Genomic DNA, 11,627 nt, shown 5'->3' with positions numbered 1-11,627 from the left:
TATATATAATGGCAGCTACTGTGTATTAAGACCTGTGCTGGGCCTGGGACTCAGGAGACTAAGCCGCAGACTCAGCCCCTGAGGTCCTTGTTGCCTGGATGGGGAGATGGGAGTGAAGTCAGTGAGTTAAGAACATAGGTTCCAAAGCAAACTGCCTGCACTCAAATCCCACTTCTAGGGATTCCTGGCTTGTGACCTTTGCTTGTGTTTAGCATCTTTGTGCCTCTGTTTCCTGCACTGTAAAGAGAATGGCAGTAATTCTTACCTCACAGGACTCTCATGGGAATCAAATGAGAACTGGAACATTGCCTGTCACCTAGTAAGTTCAGTAAATAATTCCCATGTATATACATGCAAACAGGAATTTCAAGTGTCATAAAGAGCTGGGCTGTATAGAGAACACCTGCTCTTGCTTCTTAGCACAGGCCTTGGACCAGCATGGCCAAATCTGTAAAACATAAAGTTGAATTTTTAGAAAGTTGAATCTTGGTTGTATGCAATATGACTGTGGTGATGATGATGATACCAGAATTTGCTGACATCTTTCTGTGCGCCTAGCATTGTTATAAACATTTTGCTTGTGTTAACCCACTTAATTCTCTCAACAGTTCTATGAAAATGTATTAATTGGCTTGACTAAATTAATAATTTATAGACATGTTGTACACATTAAATGTATACTTTAAAAAAAAAAAATGAGCCTTACAGCAGGGCATGGTGAGGTACACCTATAATCCCAGCACTGTAGGAAGCTGAGGCAGAAGGATCACAAGTTCAAGCCCAGCTTGGGCAACTTAGTGACTTAGTAAGACCCTGTCTCAAAGTTGAAAAAAATTAAAAAGGTCTGGGAAGGTAGTTCACTGCAAAGGCCCTGGGTTCAATTCGCAGTACTACCACCACCTCCCGCCAAAAAAAAACCCAGCCTTATGAGGGTAGGAAGTGTTATAGCTCTATTAAACAGTTAAGATAGGTGAATCTAAGGTGTAGATAAGTGATAGGCAGAGATAGACGAACAAATAGGTAGATAACTAGATAAGTGTAATCATGCAGAAAAAATAAATCTTTTGGGAAAGGGAAGAGAAAGTGGAAAGATACTGGGATATTTAGGTACGTTCTTTTTTTAAAAATCTGAAACAAAGCCGGATACTAGCTTCCGCTGATTTGAGTCATGAGTGTGTAGATTGTTATTTTCTGTATTTGCCTTAGAGTTTGAAATATTTCATGATTTTTATTTCAGATTTTTATTGTAATAATTGTCAATTCGCATCCCGTTGTAAGAAACTATGGGGAGATCTAACGTCCCCTTTACCCAGTCTCTACCAATGGTGCCATTCTGCAGAACTATAGTACAGTATCACAACTAGGATAGTGGCACTGATCCAATCCATCCATCTATCTAGGTTTCCTGCTTTACTTGTACTCACATGTGTGTGTATTTAGTTCTGTACAGTCTTATTGTATGTAGGTTAATCTATTCATCACCGCAATTAAACACTGAATGGTTCTATCATAGTAAGAATCTTTGTGTTACCCTTTTATAACCACACCCACTTCCCTAAACACACACCATCCCTAACCCCTAATACCCACTAATCTCTTCTCTGTTTCCGTTTTCTTCTCCATTTTGTCATTTCATTATTACTGGTTTTCATTATTACTGATTAGGAATCAGTAGTTATTAAATGGAGTCATATAGTATATAACCTTTTGAATTGGCTCTTTTACCTGGAATAATTCCCTTGCGAGCCATCCAAGTCATTGTCTGTGTTGATAGTTTATTCCTTTCATTGCAGTAGTAGTCCATGTTATGAATGTGCCACAGTTTGTTAAACCATTTATTCACTGAGTGACATCTGGGTTGTTTCCAGTTTGGGGCTATTATGAATCAAGCTGCTATGAACATTAGTGCATAGATTTGTATGTGAACATAAGCTTTCATTTCCCTGGGATAAATGCCCAAGAGTATCATTGCTGGGTCATATGGTAATTGCATGCCTGGTTTTATAATAAACTAACTGCCAAATTGTTTTTTAGAGTGGCTATCCCTACTGCATAATGCTTAGAAAAAGTACTCAACTGGCCAGGACAGGTATTCCAGGTGGAAGGAAGAAGTATACAGAGATCTAGAGTTTGAAAATACAGTGTAAGTCATGGAAAGCAAGGTGTTTATGTTGCTGGGATGGAGTCTGGGTTTAACTAAAGAGACAGCACAAGTTTGTACCCATTCATTCAATAAAAAGATATTGACTACGCTTTGACATATGTCAGGCACTATTCTAGGCACACTGGAGGTGCTGCCTTCAGTCTAGTAAAAAAGACAGATATGAAATAATTGTGAAATGCATACAAGTGGGGAAAGAAAGTCTTAAATGGGAAAGAAATGTCTTAATGGAGACTTTTGCAGACCTTTGGTATATTCCATGAGGGTAGGATCATGCCAGTTTCATTCTTCCTGGATGCCAGCACATAGTAGGAATCAGTAAATATTTGATAAGTGTTGAATGGTCTAATCCAGTGTACACAGTCTCAGCCGTTGGCCTCTGTAAGCAGCTGCACGTCTCAGTCCCGCCATGTGGGTAAAAGGGCAAAGGCTTGGTCCAGACACTCCACCCTGGAGCGAATCACCGCAACACAGATTGGAAGCCAGCGTGACATATAAAAGGTTGGAATGCTCCACCGTAAATTTTTAATTGTTAAACAAGCAAAGAAGGTTGTAAATTCCGTGTGGCGGGACAGTATTGCATATTGTGCCTGCTACCACTGCCAAGGTTTCTTATCAGCTCGTTGGGATTTCACAACTTCTTGGGCTTCTTGCATGTTACAGGGGCTTCTCTGCAGGGTCTCTGGGGCATGGTGCAATGCCACCCTTTTTCCGTGGGGCTGGCAGCCAAGTTCTCTGTGCATCCTCTGTCTGACTTCCCTTTATTCCGTCTCATGCCTAGATTTTCACCAAAGGAACATCCGGTGCTCGCTCTTCCAGGGGCCCCAGCACAGTTCCCTGTCCTGGAGGAACACAGGTCACTCCAGAAGTACGTGGTATGGTCAGATGAGATGGTGAAGACAGGAGAGGCCCAAATCCGCACCCACCTCATCCGGCCCTATGTGGGCCTTCATCTGCGCATCGGCTCTGACTGGGTAACTTCCCCTTCCTTTCCCTGGCTGGCCCAGGACTATGGGATTGCCCTGAGTCCCAGCCAGGGTAAAGAGCATTCACTCAGCCAAGTCTGTGAGATTGTATCTTGTGATCCCAGTGAAGTGCACATCAGAAGTGTGACTCTAGAGTGCTTGCTGGCCAGCTTTCATTTTTAACAGCTGCCAGTTGTAGCCTCATTTTGTAGATGGATAAACTGAGGCATGAGGCCAGATCCCAAGTCAAGCAGCAAAATATAAAGAGACCCTAAGCTGGACATGGAGGCACACAGTGCTGTAATCCAAGCACTCAGGAAGCTGAGGCAGGAGGATCGCCTGCCTAAGTTCAAGGCCTGCCTAGGGTACATATGAGACCCTGTCTAAAAAAAAAGGAAAGAGATCCCCCAACCTAGGAGTCCTCTGTCCCAGCTCAGTGCTTAGGTAGCAAATTCCTTCTTGGAAACTGAACTATGGAGATTGAGTAGAGTTCCCAAGAAATAAACATGTCATCCTCCCAGAACTTAGAGGGTGCTTGACTGTGCAGAAGCCTCAGCAGATTACCCTCCTTGTGAAAATAACAGAACCAACGTAGACAGTCTCCTTAATTTACATGAGGAGATTTATATATTTGTTGGAAATGCTCACTGTTGAAAATTTTTAAATATTGAAATGTAAGGAAATTAGATTAAAATTCATTCATAGTCAGTCAGTGTGGTAATCTCACATTTACCTCCTGGAAAAAGAGCTAGGCTCCAAATATTTTATGAATGGTTTCAGCTCAGCCTTGAAGGAGTAGCTCCATCTATATTTGCCTAGAACATAAATGATAGTAAATTGCTATTTTTTTTTTTAACAACGGTACCACAACACAAATACCAAACTCAGATAACATCGACTCAGAACATTATAGCCATTCTTACTTATGAACATAGATGCACACACCCAAAGTAAATTATTAGAAGTAAAATCCAATAATGTACTAAAGAACATACAACTCAAACCAGGCATGGTGATGCATGCCTGTAATCCTAGCAGTCTGGGAAGCTAAGACAGGAAGATTACAAATTCCAGCCCAGGCTGGGTAACTCAGCAAGACTGTCTATCCGCCCCACAAGGCGGGTGGTGTACAGCTCAATGTGAAGGCCCTGGGTTCAATCACTAGTACCACCACCACCACCACCACCACAAAAAAAAACCATACAACTTAAACAAGTAAAATCTATCCTAAGAACATGATAAAGTTCATGGTATTAACACCCAAAGAAAAAAAATCATATGATCATCTCAGTAGAGGACAAGAAAGCATTTGATAAAAGTCAATACCCATTCATGATAAAAACTCATAACCAGCCAAGAATAGAATGGACCCACCCAAGCTTGATAAAGGCTATCTCTCTGTGTATGTGCTGCCAAAGCGAGTGCAAGGCTATCTCTCTGGAGCCCACAGCAAACATGTACCTCATGGGGAGCTATCAGAAGTGTCCCCACTGAAGTCAGGAATCAGATAAGCTGCCCTTTATCACCACCACTGTTCACAACTATACTGAATGTCCCAGATAACACAGTGAGACCCAGAAAAAAATTGCTTTTGCAATATTAATACCCTACCAACTCAGAAATAACTACATATCTGCAGTTATGCAGAATGTAGTGTAACTACATTTCTGTACAGATGCTTTTCCCTCTTCCCGGAATACTGTTAAAAAGTACAGCTGGGAATCCGGGGGGTTAGCTCAGTGGTAGAGTATGTGCTTAGCATGGAGGAGGCCGTGCCCTGGGTTCAATCCCTAGTTCTCCCCCGCCCCCCAAAAAAAATCAGTAGTTGGGCTTCTCCTGTTGTCCTGTCTTTCCCCACACAGCAGTTGCTTCTCCTGGGGTCCAGGCAGTTGCTGCCCTCTAACGCAGTGCCCACCCTCCTCGTAGAAGAACGCCTGTGCTATGCTGAAGGACGGCACCGCGGGCTCGCACTTCATGGCCTCTCCGCAGTGTGTGGGCTACAGCCGCAGCACAGCAGCCCCACTTACCATGACCATGTGCCTCCCTGACCTGAAGGAAATCCGGCGAGCTGTGAAGCTCTGGGTGAGGGCACTGAGCGCCCAGTCGGTCTACATTGCCACTGATTCTGAGAGCTATACGTCGGAAATTCAGCAGCTCTTCAAAAACAAGGTACATGTGGGCAAGGACGCAAGGCAAGAAAGTGCCATCTGGTCCTACTCTCCTGCTACATGCTTTCTGTTCTCCCGCCACTGGCCTTTTCCCTGGACATATGTTTCTTTCCAGGTCCTAGCCTTCCTTCTTGCCCAGCTCAGTCTCCTGCTCCGCAGACGCTTTCCAGGCTTCCCTCTGTTCCTGTAGCTCGTGTAACACTTGCTGTCTTCTCTTGAGGCATTTTCTTGATTGACTGAGACATATGGAAATGTGGCTTATTTCATCCAAGGAGTGTGGGTTTCTTGAAAGTGGGATTCAAGGATGACCCACTCTCATGTCCTTTCCTGTCTAGCCCAGTGCTCTGACTTCCTGAGGCCTAGACCCTTGCTTATCGTCACCAGTGCCTAGGACAGTGCCAGCTGCATAAGTACCCAGCTTGTTGAGTAAGCACATAGGGAATGGGACTTGAGAAGGGATCCAGTAAGGCAGAGAGCTAAAGAGCATTGACTCTGACCAGGTGTGATGGGGCAGGCCTGTAATCCCAGTGCTCTGGGAGGCTGAGGCAGGAGAATCACAAGTTCAAGCTCAGGCTGGGCAACTTAGTGAGACCCTGTCTCAAAATAAAAGTGAAAAATGTAGCCGGGTGTGGGGGCACATGCCTGTAATCCCAGCACTTGGAGGCTGAGGTAGGATGACTGCTGCGAAAACCTGGAGTCTTTTCGCTCCACTCTTCCCTTTTGTAGCTGAAAAAACCAAAGTCCCAAGAAGGGATTGAATTTACCCAAGAGGTTCCAGGGCTAATTTTAGTGGGCATGACACAGACTGGGTAAGTTTCAGGGTGCGGGCGGAATTGTTTGGGGGATTTTGGCCATGATTAAACTGGTTTTATTTCTTTGCTACAACCCCAGTAGCAAGCTAATGGTTTTTCTTATATCAGAAATTCAATGGAACAGCAGAGGACTTTCAGCTCTGTCTGCCCACACCCCTCCTCACCTCTGTACTAAGCCGAAGCGCTTGGAGAGTCCCAGGGAGTTTTTTTGTGAGCTTTAGAGTTGAAGTGTTTGTGGCACCTAGAGCCTCTTGCCATTTTCTGTTTCCTGTTCCTGGGCCAGTCTTCTCGCCTGTCCCCACCCCTGCTCAGCCCCTTCTCCTGGGCTCAGGCCCCGCCCTTCCTTCTGAGTTAAGTTTCGCTCCTCTGTGTCACTGGGCCAGTGCCCTGTCAGGAATGCTACCAAATAAGCTGTTCCAGCCCAGCATGGTAGCACATGCCTACCACCCCAGCACTCTGGGAGCCAAAGGCAGGGGAATCAAGAGTCCCAATGCTAGCCTGGGATACCTAGCAAAGCCTTGTCTCAAAAAAGTGTAAAAACAAAACAAAGCAAAACTTTGTAGTTTCCTTTGTCTGTTCTGTGGTACTCGGCCCAGGAGAGGTGGTGAGAGACAGTGAGGTGGACAGCTGTGATAGCTGATTGGACTGGAGAGCATGGTGGCTGGGCCCGTGGGGTGCCAGTCCCTCGCTGGAAGGATTTACCTCTGGGGCGGGCGGTGCATGGGATAGGGTAATGGGACAGACAGGACTTCAGGCCTGGAATAAGTGTGTGGGAGAGGGAGGCATCCAGGCGCAGAACTGGATGGGTGGTTGTCTGCACCAATCTCAGGTTTGGTGGAGAAACCCATCCAGCTAGAGCTTTGTGAGAATGGCAGAAATTGAGCTGAGCCTTGCGAGCCTGCTCAGGATCTGTGTGTGTGTGTGTGTGTGTGTGTGTGTGTGTGTGTGTGTGTGTGTGTTCGCATGCGCGCACACAAGCATACACATGTGCATGTGCTGGGGACTGAACCCAGGGCCTTGTGCCTGCTAACTAATCTGACTTAACTCTGAGGACGCTCCAGGATTTTAATAGGTAGAAGAAGGTGCTAGTGCAAGGGAAACCCTGCAGGCAAAGGCACAGAGGTGTGAGTGGTACAAGAGAAGCTGAGGCCTGAGAGGCAGCATCTGGCCAGCACTTCACTAAGACCCCTGACTCCACGTGTCCCTGCCACCCACTTCTCCTTCCCTCTGCACCCTTAGCCCAGTGGAGAAAGGGTGAGAGTGTGGCCCAGGGGCATCAGCCAAGTGCACCTGGGCCTGCAGCCATCTCATCTCATGTGCTCTGCCTTCTTCCTGCAGGTTAAGGTGGTGAGTCTGAAGCCAGAGGTGGCCCAGATCGACCTGTACATCCTCGGCCAAGCTGACCACTTTATTGGCAACTGTGTGTCCTCTTTCACTGCCTTTGTGAAGCGCGAGCGGGATCTTCAAGGGAAGCAGTCCTCTTTCTTTGGCATGGACAGGCCCCCTCAGCTGCGGGATGAGTTCTGATGCTGGCCAGGGCATGTCACCCTTCTGGCGGGGGCCGTGACAGCCAAAGGTACTTTCAGAACTGCAAGCTCCTGTTCTTGCCTGTCAGCGATGGAAGACAGTCCCAGGGAGGTAGAAGGCTTTCCTGCGCGGGGCACAGGGCTTTCAAGCTCCTAGGGGCCCAAATGCCCTCCGCCCCACGTGGTTCTTTTTTTTTTTTTTTTTCCTCCAATACCGGGAACCGAACTCACGACCTTGCGCTTGCCAGGCAGGCACTTTTGCCGCTGAGCTAAATCCCCAGCCCCCCCACGTGCTTCTTGCTGTTTCTCCACTCAGCAGAGCAGTCCAACATCTGTCTTTTGATCTGCCCTGGTCAGAGCAGCCTGGGGTGCTGAACTCTCTCCAAAGACATTTTTATATAGAGATTTTTATAGTTTTGATACAAGGTCATGACTACCCATGAACTCTTTCTTATTTTTAAAAATCAGTGAAGACCATTAGCATAGATACCTAAAGTGACCTTAACTGAAATGTGGATGAACCCAGGGTTGGGATAGGTCTATTGGCCACTTTTCCTGGTGGCCCCTAATGTGGCCCCCAGACTTTTCCCAGTGGTCCCCACTGGCTGGCCAGAGCCATTATCATTCCACTTGGAAGGCCATTGCCAGGCCTTGGGGTGTAAACATTCTCCTCCATCGGAAGCACTGTGCAGATGGCAGCTGTTAGTCATGGTGCTGTGCAGTCTTCCAGGGCAGCAAAGTGCCACTTGCCCAGCTCATCCCCTGTGAGGAATACACGCTACCAAGGTAGGTGACAGTGGTATTTCTCCCAGTCCTTGGTCACTGATGGCTGCCACAAACTTGGCAACATCAGGGCCTCAGACTGCATTCCTGGGGATCCAGGCTTTGGGGCCTGACAGGATCCTCTGAGTCTACCCTCTCCAAGGGCCTGGGGTGTCCAGAGCCTGTTCTCAGCCCCAGGCCTGACACACTGCTTATTCCCAAAGGAGTGTCTGCCAAGCCTCTGACATGGAGATGATGCCCAGGACCCAGGAGCTATCTGAATTCCCAATTTGGAAGCATCCTTTGACTCTTCCCATCCAGTATGATCTCTCCTAACGCCATGAGGCGTTAAGGTGTTAGAGCCATGAGGTTTATTGTCTCTCAGTTACCATGGTTTCTTAGGACCCAAAACACCAGAAAGTCTGATTTTTTGACCTTGTGGTTCTAAAGTTTCACATCTAACACCTGTGGGTCTCTTCCCTGCCAAGTGACCTTCCTTCACCTCTGATCCTAGATAGGCGGCCCAGAGCTCCACTGGGGCTTCTCCCTTAATTGGCTTTGGAAAGAAATCCTTTGTTGTCAGGAACACAGTGAGTCAGAGGTCAGAGGTTGCCGGAGGATCTCTAACACCAAAGCCAGCATTTGCTGCCTAGAGCTATTGCCAACTCTAAGCAAGAGAAACCTCTGAAAACACTTTTGTAGTTTTCCCGCGTAGGAAAACAGTAAAGTGTTTTAAATCCTGGCAGAGACAGCTTATCTGTCCAGACTTGCTCTCAAGCCTCACCCAGAGGAAGGGCCACAGATTGGGGAACCATGTTGTGAAAGCCTGGCTCACTGGCCAATTTTATTTCTACATTCCTCTGCCATTCACAGCCTTAGAGTAAGCAACCCTTGAGTCTAGGGCTCTGCCAGGCCATCCAAATCATCGGGATTGGCATCTGCAACAACGCTAGCTTGTGTTCTAGGAGCAAAGCCAGTGGAGCTCTCAGACTCAGGTGTGCTTTGTGGGCAAGTGCTTTACTCTTTGACCCAGCTTCCTCGCCTGTAAAGTGGTGATAAAACCCACAGGTCGTTCAAAGCTCAAATCAGCTAAAGCCTATGTATTTAAGACCACAATGTAAACTTGAAAAAGACAAAGGCACATATGTGGCTATTGATTAATTTGCTTCTTATTGCACACCTTATCCATGCCAGGCACTGTGCTTGCCAAGTACTTTTTAGGCGTTCTCTTGTTTAGTCCCCATCCCAGCCTGGGAAGTAGTGACTATTATTCTTGTCTTTCTGCACAAGGAAAAACAAATGCTTAAAGACTTCTCATAATGTCCCCAAAGCTGTGCATTGGTGGTGGTAGCCAGTATTTGTCCTGCCAAACCCAGTTCTGTTAGCCACTGTGCTGTTACCCTCAGTTCACAAGATGCACTTTACAGTGCATCTTGAAGAGGCCTCTGCGGGGAAAGATCAGCCACCTTGGTTTCCATGGGGCACATGCTGTGGATTTGCCACTACCAGGTTTTGGAAGAAAGAGGTCAGTAAGAAACAGATAGCCCACCACGTGAAACTTACTCAGCCCTTGGAGTTAATTCAGCATTCTTTTGTTTAACAAGTATCAATCACCTACTATGTGCCAGGCCCTCAGGTACTAGGTATGCAGCAAAGTCTTTGCTCTTAAAGGATTTGCAATCTAAAAAGTAGAAGGCATAATAAAAAAGCCTAGCGTGGGAGGTGTTAAGTGCTCTAAAGAAAAAGGCAAGGGGTGCAGAAGAGGACCTGTCTTAGATAAGGAGAAAAGCTGCCTTACGGAGAGAAGGAGCACACTGTTCAGATAGCTGGAGGCTGAGCAGTCCCAGCAGAAGAAGTAGGCTTGTAAAGGGCTGAGGTTGGCCTGTGAGTCTGAGCTGCAACAGGGAGCCAGGGAACAGCAGCAGACCAGGATGACCAAGTAACACTTCTGTAGCATGCAGGGCTAGGCTGAGGCCTAGACTTGGCCTTTTAGTTGGAAAGATACCATATGAGGCCCATTACAGGGTTCTGGACAGGGGAGGGCAATGATCTAATTCGCATTTCTGAAAGACCCTTCTGGCTGGCATGTGAAGAGGGTGTTGGAGAGGAGGAGTGAAGGCAAAGAGGTAGTAGGGGGATGTGGCAGGGGTGCAGATGAGAGCCTAGGGGCTCACCTCCCCCGGACTGAAATTCCGGCACCCTCTCCCAAGAGGCAGAAGCAATTGCATTATTTTTAAATAAAAATAATGTTTAAAAATGTGTTTAGAACTCAGTCTTTTTTGAAGATATAAATCTTTGCATCCTTTTAATCAGGCATCATATACAATTTCATGTCTTGGTTTTTTTATTTAAGAGTATATCCTATTTCCCTGCTAGTACATAGTCTGAACAAATGCTTTTAACTATATAAAGTCCCATTGGAGGGTATTCCATAGTTTGTCATTTTCTTATTATGAGACTTTCACATGTTCCCAAAGTTTTACCACTGTTATTTGAAAAATGTATTCATTTGTAAAGATTTTTCTTTATTTAAAATATGCATTAAAGTAAATTCCCAAAGCGAATTTATTGGATGTAAGACTCAAAAGTAAAACTTTTTATTATGGAAACATTAAACATTAAAATATAAACAAAAATGGTGAGTAGTAAACTGAACTCAAAGTTTTAACAATTGTCGACATTTACCAGTCTCGTTTCATTCCACCTCCAAGTCTTCTGCTCACTGGAGTCTTTTAAAGAAAATGTGAGTACAGGCTGAGGAAGAGCCCTTCACACTGAATGGGGGTGGGCGGGCAAGAGGAGCCCAGACTACAGGAAGTTGTCCCTGATTTGCAATGACCTTAATGCAGCCCCCCGCAATACCTGGCATCCACATTATTATTGGTGCTGTCACAGCTTGTATCTAGACATCCCCCTAAAGCCTCATGCAATCACAGGTGGAGCTTTTCAGAGGTGGCTGAATCTAGAATGTATGATACTGGGATTAAGGATGTGATGCTAGGATTGATTCATTGTGTAATGCTAGGACTGAGGGTCCCCCACCTTAGGTGAGTTCTGTCCGTCCTAAGGACTGCTGTGGTCACTGTTGCTTGCTGCTTGCTTTTGCTGCCTTCTGCCTGCCATGAACTGTTCTGCATCTGTAATGTCCCTCTGCCATGTCAACCTGCCTTAGATCCAGCTGACTAGGAGCTGAAACCTCTACAAACTCTGAGCCAAAATAAACTTTTCCTCCT

The 11,627-nt window shown here is 46.2% G+C and overlaps 1 protein-coding gene across 1 annotated transcript in view; it reads left to right on the top strand.

The window, feature by feature from the left end:
• Positions 1–11,065, top strand: part of Pofut1 (protein O-fucosyltransferase 1) — a 23,286-nt gene extending 12,221 nt beyond the window's left edge. Inside the window, exons 5-7 of the mRNA XM_005384876.2 lie at positions 2,943–3,135; positions 5,053–5,295; positions 7,445–11,065. Coding sequence (XP_005384933.1) covers positions 2,943–3,135; positions 5,053–5,295; positions 7,445–7,633 — 625 coding nt within the window. The 3' untranslated portion in view covers positions 7,634–11,065. The remainder of the gene's footprint in view (positions 1–2,942; positions 3,136–5,052; positions 5,296–7,444) is intronic.
• The last annotated feature ends 562 nt before the right edge of the window (positions 11,066–11,627 follow it).

The sequence above is a fragment of the Chinchilla lanigera genome, unplaced genomic scaffold (assembly GCF_000276665.1).
Source record: "Chinchilla lanigera isolate Chin_1 unplaced genomic scaffold, ChiLan1.0 scaffold00021, whole genome shotgun sequence".
NCBI lineage: Eukaryota > Metazoa > Chordata > Mammalia > Rodentia > Chinchillidae > Chinchilla > Chinchilla lanigera.
The sequence above is the reverse complement of the archived record's forward strand: the minus strand, read 5'-3'. Positions and strand labels throughout refer to the sequence as shown.